Source organism: Bos grunniens, chromosome 6 (genome assembly GCF_055505025.1).
Source record: "Bos grunniens cultivar Pamir isolate PY7600 chromosome 6, Bosgru_T2T1.0, whole genome shotgun sequence".
Taxonomy (NCBI): Eukaryota; Metazoa; Chordata; class Mammalia; order Artiodactyla; family Bovidae; genus Bos; species Bos grunniens.
Genome location: NC_141170.1, coordinates 62785589 through 62809515, shown reverse-complemented (window position 1 = coordinate 62809515; position 23927 = coordinate 62785589). Strand labels below are relative to the sequence as shown.

The 23927-nt window shown below is 36.8% G+C and overlaps 2 protein-coding genes across 14 annotated transcripts in view; one reads left to right on the top strand and one right to left on the bottom strand.

Annotated features, from left to right (window-relative positions):
- ARAP2 (ArfGAP with RhoGAP domain, ankyrin repeat and PH domain 2) overlaps positions 1-23927 on the bottom strand; it is a 585721-nt gene that overhangs the window by 250655 nt on the left and 311139 nt on the right. The window lies entirely within an intron of this gene.
- DTHD1 (death domain containing 1) overlaps positions 1-23927 on the top strand; it is a 118103-nt gene that overhangs the window by 21107 nt on the left and 73069 nt on the right. For all 3 annotated transcript variants that reach the window (XM_086406198.1, XM_086406199.1, XM_086406197.1), the window contains 3 exons: positions 41-285; positions 19105-19269; positions 20655-20944. In XM_086406198.1, coding sequence (XP_086262324.1) covers positions 41-285; positions 19105-19269; positions 20655-20944 — 700 coding nt within the window. The remainder of the gene's footprint in view (positions 1-40; positions 286-19104; positions 19270-20654; positions 20945-23927) is intronic.

Sequence of the window (23927 nt, the reverse complement as noted above, 5' to 3'; positions counted from 1 at the left end):
AAGATATAGCAATATATATCCTTTATTTTTCTTTGTTTAGGTTCAACCAATTGAACCATCTCTGGTGGCATATTTAAAAACTCAGCAAGAGACTTCCTACTCAGTACTATCCACAAGCCCTATGATTCATGTTCAGCACCCATCAACACATTCTTTTCAGAAGCCAGTCACTGTACTCCTACCTTGCTCTCCACACCCTGACAAAAAAAATCTTGGGTCTGAAATAGATCATAAAAGAACAGCTAGTACCACAACAAACAGAATCATACCTTTGTACTTCAACAGGTAAGTTTGACCCTAATGGCTCTAGTTGACTTAATGGTAAACAAAGAAACATGATTAAAAGTATAATCAGATATAGTTAAGTATCAGCACCGAAATATGATGAAATATTTTTAATATAGAAACAAAATATTGTGGATCTGGAAGGGTAATGGTTTTAGCTGTCATAGGTCCAAAAGTATGCTCTGAGAAAAGATTGACACAAAAGAGGCAAAATTAATCCTCGCTTTCAAAAAATTTATGATATGGTTAATTACAAAGATGTAAAGCTTTGATCTCTGGGTCAGGAAGATCCCCTGGAGAAGGAAATGGCAACCCACTCTGGTATTCTTGCCTGGAAAACCCCATGGACAAAGGAGACTGGAGAACTACAGTCTGTGGGGTCGCAAAAGAGTCAGACACAAGTTAGTGACTAAGCACACACACACACACACACACACACACACACACACACACAAATAGTAACCCTAATCTTTGTTTCTGTCCTTTCATTTAATACTTTTTTTTTTCCTAACAAGAAAGGTAAACAGGAACCTTTACATTCTTTGATTCTGAAGGCAATTTTTTTTTTCTTTTTGGAAAAAACATTAGAGGGAGAAACAACTTCAGACAGAAATAATAACAATTGTTAACTGAGAAGCTAATTTTTTTTTTCTTTAATTTTATTTTTAAGATTAAAAAAATTTCAGGTATACACGTGCTCCCCATCCTGAACCCTCCTCCCTCCCCCCTCCCCATACCATCCCCCTGGGTCGTCCCAGCGCACCAGCCCCAAGCATCCAGCATCGTGCACTGAACCTGGACTGGCATCTCGTTTCATACATGACATTTCACATGTTTCAATGCCATTCTCCCAAATCTTCCCACCCTCTCCCTCTCCCACAGAGTCCATAAGACTGTTCTATACATCAGTGTCTCTTTTGCTGTCTCATACACAGGGTTATCGTTACCATCTTTCTAAATTCCATATATATGCGTTAGTATACTGTATTTATGTTTTTCCTTCTGGCTTACTTCACTCTGTATAATAGGCTCCAGTTTCATCCACCTCATTAGAACTGATTCAAATGTATTCTTTTTAATGGCTGAGTAATACTCCATTGTGTATATGTACCACGGCTTTCTTATCCATTCATCTGCTGATGGACATCTAGGTTGCTTCCATGTCCTGGCTATTATAAACAGTTCTGCGATGAACATTGGGGTACACGTGTCTCTTTCCCTTCTGGTTTCCTCAGTGTGTATGCCCAGCAGTGGGATTGCTGGATCATAAGGCAGTTCTATTTCCAGTTTTTTAAGGAATCTCCACACTGTTCTCCATAGTGGCTGTACTAGTTTGCATTCCCACCAACAGTGTAAGAGGGTTCCCTTTTCTCCACACCCTCTCCAGCATTTATTATTTGTAGACTTTTGGATCGCAGCCATTCTGACTGGCGTGAAATGGTACCTCATAGTGGTTTTGATTTGCATTTCTCTGGTAAGGAGTGATGTTGAGCATCTTTTCATGTGTTTGTTAGCCATCTGTATGTCTTCTTTGGAGAAATGTCTATTTAGGTCTTTGGCCCATTTTTTGATTGGGTCATTTATTTTTCTGGAGTTGAGCTGTAGGAGTTGCTTGTATATTTTTGAGATTAGTTGTTTGTCGGTTGCTTCATTTGCTATTATTTTCTCCCATTCTGAAGGCTGTCTTTTCACCTTGCTGATAGTTTCCTTTGATGTGCAGAAGCTTTTAAGTTTAATTAGGTCCCATTTGTTTATTTTTGCTTTTATTTCCAATATTCTGGGAGGTGGGTCATAGAGGATCCTGCTGTGATGTATGTCAGAGAGTGTTTTGCCTATGTTCTCCTCTAGGAGTTTTATAGTTTCTGGTCTTACGTTGAGATCTTTAATCCATTTTGAGTTTATTTTTGTATATGGTGTTAGAAAGTGTTCTAGTTTCATTCTTTTACAAGTGGTTGACCAGATTTCCCAGCACCACTTGTTAAAGAGATTGTCTTTAATCCACTGTATATTCTTGCCTCCTTTGTCAAAGATAAGCTGTCCATATGTGCGTGGATTTATCTCTGGGCTTTCTATTTTGTTCCATTGATCTATATTTCTGTCTTTGTGCCAGTACCATACTGTCTTGATAACTGTGGCTTTGTAGTAGAGCCTGAAGTCAGGTAGGTTGATTCCTCCAGTTCCATTTTTCTTTCTCAAGATCGCTTTGGCTATTCGAGGTTTTTTGTATTTCCATACAAATTGTGAAATTATTTGTTCTAGCTCTGTGAAGAATACTGTTGGTAGCTTGATAGGGATTGCATTGAATCTATAAATTGCTTTGGGTAGTATACTCATTTTCACTATATTGATTCTTCCAATCCATGAACATGGTATATTTCTCCATCTATTAGTGTCCTCTTTGATTTCTTTCACCAGTGTTTTATAGTTTTCTATATATAGGTCTTTAGTTTCTTTAGGTAGATATATTCCTAAGTATTTTATTCTTTTCGTTGCAATGGTGAATGGAATTGTTTCCTTAATTTCTCTTTCTGTTTTCTCATTATTAGTGTATAGGAATGCAAGGGATTTCTGTGTGTTGATTTTATATCCTGCAACTTTACTATAATCAGAAGCTAATTTTTTAAACCAGATTCCTTATGTATATTATCTCATCCAATCTGCCCACCACCTCACCTTCATTTTATCACTTGGAAGTCTGAAACTCAATGAGACTAAGAACTTGTATTACAATTATCTGCAGGTTGTACATCTGAGGATCAATCTATCACAGGTCAATAATATTTTTAAAAAAATTCTAGCAAGCTTCCCAAGGCAAAACTTGAATATGCCATGCACTGGCAACTATTTATATACCATTTAACTGTATCAAGTATTATAATTAGTCTTGAGATAATTAAAAAGAAGATGTGTGTCTAGATTATGTGCAAAGCCTATGCCAATTTCAAAAGGGACTTGAAGAGTTTGGTACCTCTGGGGGTCCTGGAATCAGTCTTTTGCACCCAGATACTGAGGAAGGACTGTGCCTAAGAAGTGTGTGAGCTGGGTTTGGACTCACATATTTTACCTCTAATCATGACTCTGTATAGCACATGGATCTGCCATGTATTTAGTTTGAGGCTGTAAGATTAGAAATTGAGAGGTGGAGTATTTGCTCTTTACCACTGTGTTTCTAATTTAGGAAGCTGACAATAGTAGAACATTGGCCAGGCGACCAAGTTAAACTTTTGTTAGTATTAGGTATGTGAGAGCGAACACAGAAGTATAGACACGATTCAGTTGTCTGTGCTTTTGCTGTACAACATTATATGTATTATATCCTAATTGGCATTGAGTTAATCCATGTTCTTGTATATCATGGTAAAGTACGATTTAAAACCAAAAATATCCTGGAGCTTCCTACTTAAACATATTAGTCTTAACAGATTAAGACATTCTCTTTCAAATATCCTCGCATTTTATATACATATATTTTATATGTGTGTGTGTGTGTGTGTGTGTGTGTGTGTGTGTGTGTATATATATATATATATATATTTAAAGATGAGAACTTAACTCTAAAATTTGATTCTTACTGGTAACTTATTGCTAAAATCTAGTAAATGTTTCAGTTGTCTCTAGGGTAGGTTGCAAAGGATTAATAAAAATAAATTTGTGTTGACATGTACTTTATATTATAAAACAAAGTAGCTACATTTGCCAGAAAGATAATAATAAAACAATTTCCTGTTCCCAATTGTTGATCTTATTCATAGTCTATATACACCAGTGAGAATAAAAATGTATCCCTGTCATACACAAATATCATTTGTGCAAGTGACTAGATCAATGTTTCTTTTGCCTCTCCCTTGCTGTACTTCCACATCCCTCAGAAACAACAGGGCAGAATGTGGAGAGAAATTGGAAGCAGTGTATTGCACTGTCAAAAATGAAATTGCCAAAATATAGGGATAACAGTAGAGGCAATAATATCTCTAAAAGATATGCATACTGGGGGTGGCACATTTTCATACACTTCATTGACTCGAAGTACTGGAAATCTAGTCAGTACCGATAGGAGAATGTTACACCTTGGTCCAGAGAAATTATACTCGGCAAAAATGACTAGACACTGAAAACTGGTTTAGAAATGTTGCCCTCTAGATCTATGAAAGATTCAAATGACAACCAAATTGAAAATGGGTGAACAGATGTTCACTCAAAGATAAGAAAATACCCAACTCCTCCATGATGTGGTAAGGGAAAAAAAATAATACCAATCAACACCAAGACTTCAAAGAAGAACAAAAATAACCACAACAACAATATATAGAAATGACCATCAGGATGGGGCAGAAAAGAATAAAGAACAACAGGGTGAGATACAAAGATAAGAAACTGAGATGAAAAGTCACCAAGGTATGATAAGGGCTCATCTAAAGTGATATAACTTAAGAAATTTAAGTACCATTGAGAAAGAGACCAAAACAACCACAAAAAAGTAATAATCAAAGGCACAGAGATGTAATTTTCTGATGTTGACTAAAACCTTGAGTTAGAAAGTGTTATTTCAAAATTTATGGAAAAAAACCTATACTTTAGACATAACATAGCAAATTGAAATGTATTTTTAAATAAAAGGTAATTCCATAAGCATTCATTCAGCAGAAATAGATTCAGTAAGAAGGAATAAAATCAGTCTAGCCCCAGGCTCATTCTGTATAGCATGATAAATGGACTAAAGCCTTCATAGATTTGAAGGGAAGATGTGGAATTAGGGTTTTCACCTAACAAGCTTTTTTTTTTTTTTAAATACAAGTGCTCACAAAATGTACTACTCACTTGATCTTAGCAAAATAAATAGATAAAATTAATGAGTTGGGAATAAAAATTTAACAGATCAAGAATAGGACATTAACTCATTTTCAAAAATCTAGAATTGAATATAAATTATATAAAAGCAAAAGAAAAGTAAAAATTCATATGGCAAAATGGTAACAGAAAGAAAACAAGAAAACAGCATGGTGAAATTAAAGAGAAACTATTATATAAATAAAATCATCATTTGTATTAATGGGAAATAGATGGGGAAACAGTGGAAACAGTGTCAGACTTTTATTTTTGTGGGGCTCCAAAATCACTGCAGATGGTGACTGCAGCCATGAAATTAAAAAACGCTTACTCCTTGGAAGGAAAGTTATGACCAACCTAGATAGCATATTCAAAAGCAGAGACATTACTTTGCCAACAAAGGTCCTTCTAGTCAAGGCTATGGTTTTTCCAATGGTCATGTTTGGGTATGACAGTTGGACTGTGAAGAAAGCTGAGCGCCAAAGAATTGATGTTTTTGAACTGTGATGATGGAGAAGACTCTTGAGAGTCCCTTGGACTGCAAGGAGATCCAACCAGTCCATTTTAAAAGCGATCAGCCCTGGGTGTTCTTTGGAACGAATGATGCTAAAACTGAAACTCCAGTACTTTGGCCACCAAATGCTAAGAGCTGACTCACTGGAAAAGACCCTGATGCTAGGAGGGATTGGGGGCAGGAGGAAAAGGGGACAACAGAGGATGAGATGGCTGGATGGCATCACCAACTGATGGACGTGAGTCTGAGTGAACTCCTGGTGATAGTGATGGACAGGGAGGCCTGGCGTGCTGTGATTCATGGGGTCACAAAGAGTCATACACAACTGAGCGACTGAACTGAACTGAAATATAAATAGGTTAAACATAATTTATATGAATGTCCACCTTAATCTTAAATATTTTTAATATTTTACATGCTACATTTGTGGAGATTTCCTTAGATTTATCATATATTTTACCAATTTTACTGTCAATTGTTTAAGGTGTTCATTTTAATAATTATAATTCTCTTTTCTAAAAGGCTATTATTATATATTAAAATTTTTAAAATATCTTTTCTGAGGTTCTCTATTTTTTCATTATGCTTACTATTTCTTCTTTTATTCCTTTAATCATTGTAAACACTTTCGTTTTAAGTCTCATTCAGATTATCTTACCTATCAGCATGATATTAACTGTGATATCTATTTACATGGTATAAACTAGTAAATTGTCTTTCATACTAATTCTACTCTACAAATTTTAGCCTTAGAAATTTATTTCCAAGTATTGATTATACTTCTTGATCAGATCAACTGTTCTCCTCCCTTCCTTTCCACCCACAGCTTTTTTTTTTTTTTTAAACTTTACATAATTGTATTAGTTTTGCCAAATATCAAAATGAATCCGCCACAGGTATACATGTGTTCCCCATCCTGAACCCTCCTCCCTCCTCCCTCCCCATACCATCCCTCTGGGTCGTCCCAGTGCACTAGCCCCAAGCATCCAGTATCATGCATTGAACCTGGACTGGCATCTCGTTTCATACATGATATTTTACATGTTTCAATGCCATTCTCCCAAATCTTCCCACCCTCTCCCTCTCCCACAGAGTCCATAAGACTGTTCTATACATCAGTGTCTCTTTTGCTGTCTCGTACACAGGGTTATTGTTACCATCTTTCTAAATTCCATATATATGCGTTATTATACTGTATTGGTGTTTTTCCTTCTGGCTTACTTCACTCTGTATAATAGGCTCCAGTTTCATCCACCTCATTAGAACTGATTCAAATGTTTTCTTTTTAATGGCTGAGTAATACTCCATTGTGTATATGTACCACAGCTTTCTTATCCATTCATCTGCTGATGGACATCTAGGTTGCTTCCATGTCCTGGCTATTATAAACAGTGCTGTGATGAACATTGGGGTACACGTGTCTTTTTCCCTTCTGGTTTCCTCAGTGTGTATGCCCAGCAGTGGGATTGCTGGATCATAAGGCAGTCTTACACTGTTGGTGGGAATGCAAACTAGTACAGCCACTATGGAGAACAGTGTGGAGATTCCTTAAAAAACTGGAAATAGAACCACAGAAGCTTTTGTATGCTTCTTTGTTGCTTTCCTGAGTCAGTTGTTCAAAGGGATTTTGGTTGTTTTTGTTGTTTCTTATTTCAAGGCCAGTACTGTCCTTTTGGGGGTTCCAGTTTTATGACTGAGTCAGTTCTAGCTGACAGCTGGAGGCTGTATGTAATGGGCCTAAGTGCATGTTAGACTCCAGACCCCACACATCTGGTGTGTGTGCGTGACTGGTGGGATTGGGGCAGGCTGATTCATGGACTCAATCCCTTGTGTTCCCTAGGAAGGAAAAAGAATTCTAGCTTTTTGAGATTTTTTTCCCCCCAGATCTAGGGGATTTTCTTTCCAGCTTCAGAGTTTGTCTAACTTGTGTGTTTGTGTGTGTGTGTCACTTTGTCTGGCGTTCTAAGATTGCCATTTGTCATCAATTCAACTAGCCAAATTTCTTTTTTCTTCTCCATTTCTTTGCCTTAGTACATGATCTCTCTGCTTTTTCTGCCATGATTAGCTGAAGAACTCTCATTTGTTCTATAAGTTGAAGCTCAGCTCTCTCCTTATGTCAAGATAGTCTGTGATCTCCAGAAGGGATTAACTGCTCCTCTCTTAGTTCCAGCCCTGTTCTTTTGTATATCTTAAATCACACCATAGTGTTATTAAATTTATCTTTTCCATTTATAATCACTCAGCATAATTACAACATAGTTGGTGCCATGTTGAATTTGGTGAATTAAATAAATTAATGAGTAAATTTGTGGAAAAATAAATCATGCCATTAATTTTCTGTACTTTCTGACAATACTAAATTGATAAATTATGATATGCTCTGCTGCTATTAGTGATAGACATGGGAGATGCATTTTCCCTATCTAGAGGAGCATAAAACAATTAAGTAAAAACCTATATGAACTATTTACATAACATTCTTATATCAAAGAGTAAAAGTTAGCTGAACATTTTCTGTGGAAATAGAAACACAATGAAGCAATCCATGTCTCAGAATATAAAAAAGATAAAATGATTTGATGTCAAAATGTAGTTTGAAAATAAAGAATAAAAGGTCTTTGTTGTAGTACATTCCTTCATGTGTGAATGATTTCTGGGCAAAACATGACAGTCATTTAATTATGAGCCAGAAAAGATTTCTTGATAGTAATGAAAGGAGAAATTAATTTATTAAATAGAAGCTTATTTCATATTATGCAAGAAATATTTTAGAGAATTAGATGGGAAATTGTGTTTTTTTTTTTTTTTGCATGAAAAATGCCATTTCTACAAAATGCTATTGGTTTTAAGATAACCTTATTAAAATATATGTGAGTCATATACAAGAATATCTGTACAATATACATGTCATATAAAAATAATAAAATGGAGAAACTGGTAACACTATCACATAACTTAAGAAATTATATATCATTAATAAAATTACATCTCTTTACTTGTCTCTTCCCATCCTATCCCTTACCTCCCTACCCTAATTACTCTTCATTTTCACCAAAGTTAACCACTATTAAAAAAGTTTGACTCATTCCTGTGCTTTTAACTTTTTTTACTTTCATCAATATATTTTTATTCATCCATATATAATGTCTTGTGTGGCTTTGTCTGTGCTTGCCACTTCTAAAAATGCTACCCTTCTGCATATAGTCTTATGGTCTTGCTGTTCCATTTATTATTGTATAAAGTTTGTTCTCATTTCTGTATAATAGTCTATTGAATAGCTTCATATTTCAATCATCAGTGTTCTTATTGGGGGATATTCGTGTAGTTTCAATTTTTGCTAACATGGATATTACTATTATGATTATTCTTCACTCAAAGTATATTGTGTAGGCACTTCTTCAGAGTATCTACCAGTCTTACTGCTGGGCATAGCATATACACATGTACAATTTTTCAGGTTTTACAAACTGGTAGAACTAAATTTCATTCTCCCAGTATTTTTATATTTTTTAGCCTTGCATATTGTCAGATTTTGTAATCTGAAAATCTAATAGTTGTAAAATGGATTTTTGTGGCTTTAATCTGTAGTTCTCTGATTAAAATAAAGGTGGCATCTTTCATAATGGCTTTTATTAGATATTTGTGTTTTCTTATATGTCAGTTCAGTCAGTTCAGTCGCTCAGTCATGTCCGACTCTTTGCGACCCCATGAATCGCAGCACGCCAGGCCTCCCTGTCCATCACCAACTCCCGGAGTTCACCCAGACTCACGTTCATCGAGTCAGTGATGCCATCAAGCCATCTCATCCTCTGTCGTCCCCTTCTCCTCCTGCCCCCAATCCCTCCTAGCATCAGAGTCTTTTCCAATGAGTCAACTCTTCGCATGAGGTGAACAAAGTACTGGAGTTTCAGCTTTAGCATCATTCCTTCCAAAGAACACCCAGGGCTGATATCTTTCAGAATGGACTGGTTGCATCTCCTTGCAGTCCAAGGGACTCTCAAGAGTCTTCTCCAACACCACAGTTCAAAAGCATCAATTCTTTGGCGCTCAGCTTTCTTCATAGTCCAACCTTCACATCCATACATGACCACTGGAAAAACCATAGCCTTGACTAAACGAACCTTTGTTGGCAAAGTAATGTCTCTGCTTTTGAATACGCTATCTAGGTTGGTCATAACTTTCCTTCCAAGAAGTAAACGTCTTTTAATTTCATGGCTGCAGTCACCATCTGCAGTGATTTTGGAGCCCCTCAAAAATAAAAGTCTGATACTGTTTCCACTGTTTATCCATCTATTTCCCATGAAGTGATGGGACCAGATGCCATGATCTTCGTTTTCTGAATGGTGAGCTTTAAGCCAACTTTTTCACTCTCCACTTTCACTTTCACCAAGAGGCTTTTGAGTTCCTCTTCACTTTCTGCCATAAGGGTGGTGTCATCTGCATATCTGAGGTTATTGATATTTCTCCCAGCAATCATGATTCCAACTTGTGTTTCTTCCAGTCCAGCGTTTCTCATGATGTACTCTGCATATAAGTTAAATAAACAGGGTGACAATATACAGCCTTAACATACTCCTTTTCCTATTTGGAACCAGTCTGTTGTTCCATGTCCAGTTCTAACTGTTGCTTCCTGACCTGCATAAAGATTTCTCAAGAGGCAGATCAGGTGGTCTGGTATTCCCATCTCTTTCAGAATTTTCCACAGTTTATTGTGATCCACACAATCAAAGGCTTTGGCATAGTCAATAAAGCAGAAATAGATGTTTTTCTGAAACTCTCTTGCTTTTTTGATGATCCAGCAGATGTTGGCAATTTGATCTCTGGTTCCTCTGCCTTTTCTAAAACCAGCTGGAATATCAGGAAGTTCATGGTTCACATATTGCTGAAGCCTGGCTTGGAGAATTTTGAGCATTACTTTACTAGCATGTGAGATAAATGCAATTGTGCAGTACTTTGTTAATTTCTTGCTCATTTTTGAACTTTTTACATTGATTTGTAAATTTTTAATGGTCTCGGTGCTAACCTTTGTCAATTTGTGGCCTGTAGTTTTATATTTACGTGACTAATTTATCATATATTTCTTTTATTATCAGTGTTTTTTGTCCCAGTCCTAAAATACTTCTATCTCCTAAATTATAAAAGTGTTCTTCTTTATTATCTTATAATTTTAAAGGTTTGGATTTCATGTAAGTCTTCAATCCATCTGAAATTGACTTTTACATACAATGTGAGGTAAAAATCCATATATTGTTTTTATGTGGATAGACAGCATGATTTATTGAATGGTTATTTCTTTCCCTAACAATCTGTGAAGCCTCCTCTGTCATATAACAGATTTTCTTCTGAACTGTTCCACTGGTCAGTCTTGTTGTATAGTTTTGAGCTAATCTAACACTGTCATAACTTTTAAGGCTTTATAATAAGTTGACCCCTGATAGGTAAGCCATATCATATTATTCTTTTCCAGATATTTTTTTGGTTTGTTTTCCTTGAAATTTTTCCACTCATATAAAATAGAATTTGTTAAGGTCCACAAAAACAAACTGTTGGGGTTTTGCTGGTAATTGCCTCTGACATATGGGTCAGTTTGGAGAAAGATGACATCTTTAGTATATTGTATCTTTAAATCTATTACCTGTAATATATGCTTCAATTTGTGTTGTTTTCCAATGTCTTTCAATGAAGCATTGCCAAAAAGTCTCCACACATATACTATATACATTTTATTAGGCTTATTCCTAAATACTATATAGCTTTGGTATGTGGATTGGAAAGTCAAGTAAGAATTTAATTTTCCAAATCAAAAATAAAATATCACTCAGACTGGCCAACATAATACAGTAAGCCTCCTTATGTGCAAGTTGTGAACTTTCAAAGATGTGAACATGTGTCTGCATGCCCAACCATGTAAGTTAGTTCACATGTCTGGCATACATCATCATGTGTATGCATTCTCTACAAGTGGCTATGATTTTGTGTACTTTATTGTTCTATGGAGTATTCAGTAGAACAGTATCTTTATTTCAAGTCCAGGATGTATGGAAAAAAGAGTAAAAGCAGTGGTGATACAGTTGGTACTGCTAAGAAGTGCCAAGAGATACTGATGGAAACAAAAGTGAAAATAATTGAGAGAGTGGAGCGAGGCGAAAAGATGACAGACATCTCTTGTTCTTATAACATGAATTGTTCTGGTATGATTCTAAAGAAAAAAGACTTGTGAAGATTATAGAACCTGTGAAGTCTGCTGTGCTGATGATGTCAATGATGTCGGCAATACTATTTAAGAAGCATGGAAAAGTAATAGAGGAAATGGAGAAACCTCTCAGTGTGTGAATGCATGCATGCTAAATTGCTTCAGTCATGTCTGACTCTTTGTGACCCTACAGACTGTAGCCCGCCTGGCTCCTCTGTCCTTGCAGTTCTCCAGGCAAGAATCCTGGAGTGGGTTGTCATGCCCTAACCCAGGGGATCTTCCTGACCCAGGTATCAAACCAATGTTTCTTATGTCTCCTGCATCAGCAGGTGAGTTCTTTACCACTAGCACCACCTGGATCAGCATCAAGTCTCACTTAGCTTAATGCTGCCTGGGAGTTTCCTGAAATACTTTGAGAAATTATTGATGAAAGCAAGTATTTACTTAGTATTCCCTGGTAGCTCAGATGGTAAAGAATCTGCCTGCAATTCAGGAGACCTGGGTTCAATCCCTGAGTTAGGAAGATCCCCTGGAGAAGGAAATGGCAACCCGCTCCAATATTTTTGTCTGGAGAATCCCATGAACAGAGAAGCCTGGTAGGCTATAGTCCATAAAGCTGCAAAGATTCAGACACAACTGAGCAGCTAATGCTTTCATTTACCTAAGGAGGTTTTTAATATGGATGTGACAGCGAATGTGCAACAGAGAAAGAACAAAGAGAAACCAAAGGAAAAAGGAGTAACTGAAAAACCAAAGAGATTCGTGACACAGGAAATGGCAAGGAGATTTTCTTTATTTGAGGAGGTACTGTTTATTCTTGTAACATGTAGAATGTTACATGAAGGTTGCAGCAGCCATTGCAGAATGCAATCCAAAGCTACCCTGTCATCTATGACAAGAAAAAAAGAGCTACTACCCAGACATCACTGGATTTTTTTTTCCAAGAGGGTAGATAGAATTTAATCCAGCAAGAAACCAGAACCTGTGCCATCAATGTCAGGCATGAGTGAAATTGCAGCTTGGCCTCCATCTCCTATTGCTGATGATCCTTCAGCTCTACCACCTCTCACTTTCTTCTCATTCCTCTAGTCAGTAACTTGTTTTGCTTCTTTACTAGATGTCAACCCCTGTGTGCAAGCTATTGTAATATACTACAGTACTTTTCAAGGTACTTCATGATTAAAAATGATTCCTTTATTTTTTGTGTTTGTTTTTTATGTATTATTTGTGTGAAAAATATATTAAACCTATTACAGCATAGTACTATATAGCTAATCATGTTAGTTGGGTACCTAGGCTAACTTTGTTGGACTTATGAACAAAGTGGACTTATAAACTCTCTCTTAGAACAGAACTCATTCATATATAAGGGACTCACTGTATTAAGGAAGATCAACATTGGAGGACTGACCCTCCCTGACTTCAAGGTGAACTATAAAGCTACAGTGATCAAGACAGTGTGGTAGTGACCACTTAAGAATTGACACATAGACCAATAGAACAGAATAGAGAACCCAGAAAATACAACCAACTGATCTTTGACGAAGGGAAAAAGGCAATACAATGGAGCCAAGTCAGTCTCTTCAACAAATAGAGTTGGAACAAGTGAACATTCACATGCAAAAAGAATGAATCTAGATACAAATATTATACCCTTTACAAAAGTTAATCCAAAATAGTAGCATGTAAACATAAATATGAAACACAACAGCATACAAAACTCCTAGAAGATAACACAGGTGAAAATCTAAATGATGTTGTGTAAGGCGATGACTTCTTCGATAAAACATCAAAGGTATAGTCTGTGAAAAAAATAATTGATATTGTTGGAACATAAAGTTAGAAACTTCTACACTGGGCAAAAAATGCCAAGTGAGTAAGAAGATGAGCCACAAACTGGGAGAAAATATTTGCAAAAGGTACATCTGATAAAGGACTGATATCCAAAATTCATAAATAAGTCCTAAAACCCACAATAAGAAAACAAAGACCTGATTCAAAAATAGGCCAAAAACTTTAATAGATACCTCACCAAAGACAGTGTACAGTTGCCAAATAAGAATTTAAAAAGATGATCTATATCATATAAGTGAGACTCACTTATAACACTTATAACATATAAGTGTTAACATAACACTTATAATATATAAGTATTAACATAACACTCTAACATATGTAGATATTACTACATACCTATTAGAATGACCCAAATCTGGGACACTGACAGCTTCAAATGCTGGTGAAGATGGGGCAAAACAGGAATTCTCATTCGTTGCTGGTGGGAATGCAAAATGGTACACTTTAGAAGATAGTTTGTTGATTTCTTACAAAACTAAATATAATCCCACCATATGATCCAGCAATAGCACTCCTTGGTATTTCCCCCAAAGGAGTTAAAAATGTATACACACAGGTGTTATAGCAGCTTTATTCTTATCTGTCAAAACTTGGTAGCAAGCAAGATGTTCTTCAGCAGGTGAATGAATAAATAACACCCACACAATAGAATATTATTCAGCACCAAAAATAAATGAGCTAACAAGCCACAGAAAGACATGGAGGCACCTTAAATGCGTACTACTAAGTGAAAGAAGCCAATCTGAAAAGGCTACCTACTGTTTGATACACACTATACAGCATTTTGGAAACGGGAAAACCATGAAGACAGTAAGATATCATAGTTATAGGAGTTTGGCATTGGAGACAAATGAACAGGCACAGTACAAAGACTTTTTAGGTTGGTAAAAACCTAAATCACTCTGTACAATACTATAATGATGGGTATGTGTCAATACGTATTTGTCCAAATCCACTGAAGTGTTAGTCACTCAGTCATGTCCTATTCTTTCGATCTCATGGACTGTAGCCCTCCAGGCTCATCTGTCCATGAAATTCTCCAGGCAAAAATAATGGAGTGGGTTGCCATTTCCATTTCTAGGGTTTCTGTAGGGGAAACTAGAATTGGATGCGTCCTCTAAGGAAGATTCCTGGGCATGTTCATTGTCAGAACATTCCTCTCCTTTGAAACACTTAGGGCTTCCCTGATAGCTTACCTGGTTAAGAATCCGCCTGCAATTCAGGAGACCCTGGTTCAATTTCTCAGTTGGGAAGGTCTGCTGGAGAAGGGATAGGCTATCCACTTCAGTATTTCTGGGCTTCCTTGGTGGCTCAGCTGGTAAAGAACCCGCCTGTGATGTGGGAGACCTGGGTTCAATCCCTGGGTTGGAAAGATCTGCTGGAGAAGGGAAAGGCTACTCACTCCAGTATTCTGGCCTGGAGATTTCCATGGACTGTATAGTGCATGGGGTCACAAAGAGTTGGACAGACTGAATGACTTTCACTTTCACTTTCTAACTGCCAGATTGTTTAATTGTTAGCCATTCAGTGCAACACAAAGAGTGAACTCTAATGAATTAAGGACTTTGGGTGGCTATGCTATGCCAATGCAAGTTCATCAATTGTAGTAAACATACCACTCTGGTGGGGAATGGGGAATGGGGATAAATGGAAGAAGTTATGCATTTGTGGGAGTAGGTGATATATGGGAAATCTCTGCACCTTCCTCTCCTTTTTACTATGAATCGAAAACTGCACTAAAAATATAGTTTAATAAACAAAAGAAATTATCCTTGAAAAGTCCCCTGTATTGTCTATTTGCAAAGACAAAATATTGAGGTACTTTGGAACAGATCTTTTTATCTTGGAGAAAAATCTTTAATTGTGTGGCACTAAGGCATGTGTCTGGGAATTATGTTATCAGTACACTGTAAGACTTGAAAAAAGCAGCCTAGGGTGGATATGTGCTGGTTTGTGTATCCTTCTACTTTATTTTTAGATAATTATACCAGAAATTCTAGAAATTGTCTTTTCCATCCATGTGGAGCTCATAGAAGTTTTCATGTTCTTCAGTGTTCAGTATAATTGAATATTTGACCTCAAACAGGCCAAACATAATTCCCTCAATGCCTGAAATTTTGGACATGGATAGAGTCTTGAACTCAAGAAATAGCAAAGTCAGCTGTTCTTGAATAAACAAGTTGATTTAATAAAGGTTGATTATGTTTTATGGAACTATTAGTATATCAAAATCTCATCTTTTGTGGAGTCTGATCAAGGGCTATTCACTGCCAGGTAATCCCACTTGTCAAAGTTTGCTGATGGTATCATAAAATAAAGAGTTTAATTGCAGAGTTGTTAAGAACATCTGGAATAAATAAGGATGTCATCAAATTATTTAATTTCAATACAAGTTGTGTCTATTATCATATTAAAGACTAAATTTTAAGTGATAGATGTACTAACTAACCTAATTATGGCACTACTTGTCAATATATACAAGTATCAAATCATCACATTGCACATGTCAAACTCACATAAAGTTATATGTATATTGTATCTCAATGGAAAAAAATAGTCTAAATTTGATCTTCATATCATTAAGGGCTTTTTTTACTTTAAGTGATAGAAAAACAAACTCAACAGGGAATCCTTTAGTCCATGTAAATTACAAATCTAGGGATACTTTTATTTTAATATTTCACTTGAGCCATAAAGAATAATATTAAAATATTATTTTTAAGTATTTCTGCTTTTTCTGCCTTTCTCTGTGCCAGTTTTATTCTTTGACATATTTCTCATGCTGGAGATATTTCTACATCTTCAAAACTCCAAGTTCAGTAGAAAAGAAGAATCTTCCTTTCGCCATGACTATACGTAAAAGCCCTGGGTCTTATTCTTACTCCAAATCTGTCAGAAACCCATCACTAAATAGATCACTGAAACCAAAAGGAAGACGTGCTATACAAGGCAGGCTCGCCTAGTTTATGACATGATAACAAAAACCTGATTCATCAAAGACAGGCTGCCTCTTGGTCATCTCTCTCCCAGACTTAAGTTGAAGGGCAGTCATTGTTGTTGCTGTCATGGTAGCAGAAAAAAGAGCCTTAGATACACTTAAACTAGCAGTTAAATACTTAGCCTGAAAATGACAAAATGACATTTCTCAATATTTATTAACCAGAACTGGTCACATAGCCCCACTCAACCACAGGGGACAAGGAAGTACATTTCTATCATGTGCTCAGAATGTGCAGAAATCGGGTATTTTGGCAGATAGCACTGACGAATGCCACATGTACTATATGGCTCAAATCAAACACCCACCCAGACCTGGGGGTAGGGTCAGCCCCACCACAGTGGATAACATGTAGATTTTCACAGAAAACTTAGGCTATTAGCAGGGAAAAAGTAGTTTTTTATCAGAAAAAATTAATATTACACATAATGAAGTCAATGTATAGTAAATGACCAAAATTCTGGATTCAGTATGAGTATATCTTCCTGTGTTAATAGATCATTAACTTCCAAGTGTTAAAAATTTACCATATTTGTGGTTATAAGTCAAAAGCTAAAAACTTATATTTTCCCCTATCCTCTTGCTTTTAATCTGGGTTGATCAACATAGTCTAAATTTTTAAGGGTAGACATTTTAAACATAGTTCAGTTCCTCATTCCGGTTCATAAGATAGCTCAACCTGTGAAACTAAAGTGGTTTTAAACACATAACTAATTCTGTTCACAAATGAAGATGGGAGATTCACGTTTACATATTCATTCTTTTTGTTTGTTTTCTTTTCTTCTTTCTTTTCTTTTTGTTTTAACTTTTTTGGCCCCATAGTATGGCATGTGGGATCTTAGTTCCCTGAGCAGGGATCAAACCCACATCCCTTGTCATGGAAGTGAGGAGTCTTAACCACTAGACCTACAGGGAAGTCCTTGTCTTAATTCTTTTAATTTTTTAAAATGTAGTTTCACTTATTTATATTTGGCTGTGCTGGATCTTTGTTGCTGGGTAGGCTGTTTATCTGGTTGTGGGTAGCTGGAGCTACTCTGTAGTTGTGGTGTGCAGGAGTCTCTCGTGGAGCACGGGCTCTAGGGCATACATGCTTCAGCAGGTAGGTTCAGTATTTGCAGCTCCTGGGCTCTAGAGTACAGGCTCAATAATTGCGGCACTCGGACTTAGTTGCTCCACTGTACGTAGTATCTTCCTGGATCAGGGGAACGAGCCCGTATCTCCTGCATTGGCAGGTAATTTCTTTACCACTGAGCAATCAGGGAAGCCCCCTGTCTTCATTGTTAAGTACTTAGCTAGAGTTGTTCTATCCTCTTATGGGATGTAGCATCATTAGATCAAGTTTTGTTTTTCTTTTTCCAGCAAGATATTCAGTATCAAGGAATTTTCTTTCATTAATTGTGAGGAACCAGTATCTATTTCAATGAATTTAAGAAAAGAAGAACTTACTGTAAGGCTTCAATACTTAATCTCTGCTTTCTCCATCTCTAAGCCTACATTACTTGATCTTGTTTTTTTTTGTTTATTGTTTTTCCTTTTCTCTCTTCACATCTGCTCTAGCATTTCTTTCTTAATAATCTCTCTGCTTACTCATTTTCATAGCCCAGGGCACTACAACCAAAGGGCAGCAAGTTATAATACAATCTCTGGGCCTCTTTATTAGTTAAATTTCAAAGACAGGAATCAAATTGGTTAGGTGTTGGAAATTGATCCACTGTTAGTGAAATCAGCTCTGGTTGGGGGAAAGTATCACATAATACAATACAACTGCCTCTTTTAAGGCTTTAAGGTGGGGCAGGTTAGCAAGAAGGAGAACTGTATAAGAAAGCTAATTGGCCATGCCTACTGTAGGAATTAGGATGAGAATATCAATACCATTTACGCTTATACAATTTTATGTGCTTTACAAACTGTAACTCATTTAATCCTACAAGGTTGATAGTATCATTACACTCATACTGCAGATGAGAAGACTGAGATATAGGGAGGTCAAGGCAGAGCCATCCAGAATTTGGAAGTAGGTAGCATTGCTCCAAAATTTATGGTTGCTATATTGGGTTTACATCAGTGAGTTTACTGTCTTGGGATATTCCCTTAACTCTTTGACCAGGAGCAAAATGCTTCTCATTCTCCAAGGCTCATCTTGAATATTAGCATTGCCACTTTGCAAGCTCTCCTTCTGCTGTTAAACCGTCTCATACATTCCCTTCATTACTACACAGATCACCTTGTCCTATGATTAATACTGTGAGCTTCTACTGAGCAAGGGCAAAATATTTCTTACCTTTGTGTTCTTGATGCATGGTATAATGACTGGCACACAACATATACTTAAAGAACTGTTATTGGATAGTTCACTTAATGAAAGAATGAATTAAATATGATTTATGCTATACAAACCTTACAAATTTCTCTCCTGTTACTGTAATATAGGACAAAAAGCACTTCCATAAGAAAACCCAGAAACAATACTTGCGAATCTTTGAAATTATTGGGATTCAAAAGCCGGGAGAGTGGTTGGTTTGTGCTTGATGATGTCGTGGTGAGATCTGTGCAGAGTGGCCTGATATCATTTGAATTATGTGAACATCTAGAGAGGTAATACAATAGTAAACAATAAATGTTGATGATATTCTATTCTGATGGCTTGTAATTGATGTTTATAGAAGTAGAATCATAGGATTCGATTTTTTTTATTTCTCAGATAGAAATATGAATAGTCCTTTAGGGTGTGTTTAAAATGCAAACTAGATCTGACATGAATACACTATCTGTAATTTCATTCATGGTAGTTTAATAAGTGCTGTTGGAAACCAGTCTTAACTTAGATTTATTTTTACAGCTTTCTTCTAACTCCAAAATAGTTCTAAAATAGTGCCTTCATTTCTGAAATTCCATGGAGATAGTAATTAACTGTTCTTATTATGCTCATCTCCTACGTATGTATTAACTGAATTTGTTATTTCTGTGTCCTCATTTTGCTTTCTCATTTCCATGTTTTCTAGACAGCTCATTACTCTAAGGGTTTCAGACATTTAAAGGTTCATGAGAAGTAGACACTCATAAAGAGAGGGCCATTACATGTCCAAAGACAACCTTTATCTTACAAAGGAAGAGTTACATCTACAATTGTTGTGGGTCAGTTTCCCTAGAAAGAGTCTAAAATGAGAATGCAGGTGATAGATTGAGAGAAGGCTCCCAGCGGACTCCTGTTGAGGAATGAGAAAAACAGATAGGGGCAAGGGAAGAAATGGGAGAAACTATGGCTTAAGTTGAGGTTTGACCTCAGCCTGACACCTCAGGAGAGCCCTGATGTGAGTACCAAGGAGACTGGCTTCACACTCTTTCATCAGTTAGTCTTTGTGGATGTGGGGCTGTGATGAGGGAGGGGGCTCTTTAATGACCTCACACTGATTTGATTACCTCTGTTAAGAACATACCTCCAAGAAGGCCACATTCTGAGGTATTGGGGATTTGGCCTCCAATACAGAAGTTGGGTGGAGGTGACACAATTCAAATCATTCGGGGTACACTATAACAACCCTTATCACAGTGATGAGATGAATATTTCTATCCCCACTGAATATGATGTATATTTTTATCCTATTGATATTAGGATATTGTTGATAATAAATGGGTTATCTTGATTCTCTCTCTCTTTTTGAAGGAGTACTCTTTGGTAATGCTAGGTAAAATGTAATTTAAAATATGCTGCCATAGGTAGAGCTAACCTGATGATTTCTTTGTTTATGGGCATCTGTTTTAGATTTAGCTTGATTTAAGCTGGTTTCCTGACTGCCAAGAGTTTCATTCAAGTCATTCATTCAAATTCATTCCATTAATGGATTTAATCAGTCTTTAGAATGCTTGATTTTTAAAGGAGGTTTGGTTTATCATGGCCTTTCGGAGGTGTGATTAGTTATTTGTGATATTTTTGAGACCGGTTGTTTTCCCTCAGGTCACTCCTCTTTACCTCTCTGCAGGTTTATCGTGCTTCACTCTTCTTCCAGTGTGGACAACGGCCATTTGGTTTCCTTTGTGAAGTCTTTGGAGGAAGCCATGTTCAGCACCACTGCCTGTGTTATACTTTATTACCAGAAAGACAACCCACATAGAATTGTTATTTTAGTGGTGCCTTCTAAAGATTTATACCAGGTGCTTGGGAACTTGCGCTCAGAAGCTTCTAGTGGTCCTCCAGAACCATCTCGCCATTTCCAAGTGAAAGAAGGAGAACTGCTTCTTTTACGATTTACTGGAAATATATTTGCTTCAAGTAAGTATCATGAAATTGTTTTGTATATACTGTGGGCTATCAGCCACGTGCTTCAGATGGAGTTCCCTAAATGTGCTTCAAAAGAGTCTTCAAAGGACTGAGGGAAGGCTTTGGAAAAGTAGGAAAAGGACAAGGACTTATTTATGTCTTTCTTTCCAGTCTGTTTCTTCTCTTTTTTAGGGCATGCATGTTCCCTTATGGGCCTACTCTAAGTGACGCTCTTCTGGAAATAGTCTTCTCTCCATAACTGCTCTAGCTGAGACTATGCTAGGATCATCTTTCCAACACCAATGTAGTTGCTTTCTAAATATTCCTTTGCTTCTACTATTAGCCATGTGAAACAAAATGTATTTCCATACAGTAACAGCAGTGATCTTTTAAAATTATAAATCATACTTTATTACTCCCCCCAGTTAAAACTTTATAATTACCTCCTATTCTACTTCAAACAATATCAAAACTCTTTATGTTGTTCTGCAAAGAATCTGATCTAGGGTCAGTGTACTCCCAAGAGATGTATGGATAGAAATATGTTTCAGTATAATTGCCTTATTTATAATTCCATTTCTTTTATTTTGTATACCTAAAAGTCTACACTGAGAAGGAGTCAGTAAGTTTCACCACACTCAAAAAAGGTTCAAAAGTTGCTATGAACCTCAAATCCAGATGACATACCCCTGCTTACCTCTTATCTTTACATTTATCTAGTGATCTTTTATTTCTATTACAAATCTTACCACAACTTGAAATTATTTATTTGTTCTTATACTTTTCATTCCTATACTTAAGTTCTTGACTAGAATGTAGATTCCATGAGGGCAGTGACTGTGTCTTTCTTGCTATGCATCCCTGAGACCAGAGTAGTTCCTGGCACTTCAAGGGCTTTCAATAAATACATAGTGAATGAATGAATATATGATGCCAAGGAAAACAAGGTGAATGACTATAAGAGGTGACAGGAGAGGTGGGAGAAGTAAGGAAATGACTAAGGTAGAAAAGCTAAAAAGAGATTAAAAAAAAAAAGTAAGCAAAAAGAACAGAGAGAAAACAGCTGTGTGAGAGAAGGGAAGAAAATATCTTTGGGGGGTGCTGCCATCACAGGCATTTATTTTTATGAAAAAGACTACTTTCCCTTTCTAACTCCCTTCCTTGAGGTAGAATAAGATCTAACAGTGTGCATGTAAAGGAGGAGGTGTGGGGGGAAATTCAGAAATGGGTTTTGTGGGGATTTCTGGCTCATTATAGACTTGACTTAAAGTAATATTCTCTATTTATAAATTAATATAGATCCCATTGATTTTTTAATGGTTTCTGTTTTCTAATTTTGAAAATTACTCCAAGCTCCACTGGCTCTTTGCTCTTTGTTGTTTCCAAAATGATGTGGCTTAAAGCTTCAGCTGACCTTTTTTGGTTTCTCAGAAATAAGTGAGATTCAAAGTATCCCAATTTGAAGTATCTCTTCCACTGTCACAGACATTGCCTCAGCCATCTGAGCCAGCTGTCAGGACCTAGGGAGTAAGTGACACAATATCAGAAAAAGGGGAAGGGAAAGGAGAGGAGGAAAGGAAGGAAGGGTGAAAGACATCCCTCCTACTTGGCTTCCAGGGAAGAAACCACCCTGGGACAATCTCTCTAAGATACAGTCAAAACCTGGAAGTGTCTCACCCAAACTAATGATGCAGAAGACTTCCTGTAATACTTGGGACAGCAGCTGTGTTTACTTCCTGCCCTAAACAGGAGAGTTACTGTGATTCTCATAGGCAGGGGTGAAGTGTACTGTCATCTATAAGGGGGAGTGAAGAGCATACACTAAAATAAAAGTGCCTGGAGACAGCCAGTGTGTTCACAGTTCCTCAATATAGGAATGAAATACTCCTCTTCAGTCAGGGAAAATGCACCAGGCAGAATGCCAGGATCCTTCCTGCTTCGCCTTTTTTAGAGATGTATATTCAGACATGGAGCTTCACTGGATTTTCTCCATCCATCTTTCTAGTGTATAACATATAAGCCCCCAGTACAATCTAAGAGGAGCAAGACCCTCAGCAAAAAACTGATACCTCTGTTTGATTCCCTTTGTTGTATGGCAGAAAGTAACACAACATCTTAAATAAACTATGCTCCAATAAAAAAAAAAACAAAAACAGAATTTTTACCTCATCCTTTCATCAGGGCCTGTGGTAGCCTCTGTGAATCTCAAATACAAACAGCCAGAGGTTGTCTGCCTGGGGGTCCATCTCTTGACCTATCCCCACGGGCTTCTGCAGTTGTCTCCTACTATATTTTCATATCTCATTATAATGATCATGTTCAGAGAAGCCTTTCCTGTCTTTCCTGATTATATCAGTTTGTATTTTACTTTTTCAGATTTCTATGTAACTCTCATTGGAAATGGCCATAGATTTCATCTTCTATTTATTTTTTAATTGCTTGATCAACATCAGTGTCTGTGACTACAGTCCCAAGAGAGGACTGTCTCTTTAATTAGGGAGGACTATTCAATTCCCAGCACCTAGAATGGTACCTAAAAGCTATATGAAGTATTTGTTCAAAGAATGAAGACAAAACCTTGGGGATAAACTCAACATTATAGTATTGTGTGATTAAAAGTATTTAAAACTTTAATAAATTTAGATGGCTTCTCTCTGAGAAATATCAAAATCTCTAAATTCATTACATAGTTGGACATTCAGTCATGTCTGATTCCATGGACTTTGTGACCCCATGGACTATATAGTCTATGGAATTCTCTGGTCCAGAATACTGGAATGAGCGGTCATAACCTTCTCCAGGGGATCTTCCCAACCCAGGGATCGAACCCAGGTCTCCTGCATCACAGGTGGATTCTTTACCATCTGAGCCACCAGGGAAGTCCAAGAATACTGGAGTGGGATCTTCCCAGCGTATACTTCCCAGGAATCAAACTGGGGTCTCCTGCTTTGCAAGCAGATTCTTTACCAACTGAGCTATCAGCTGGAGCGATCAG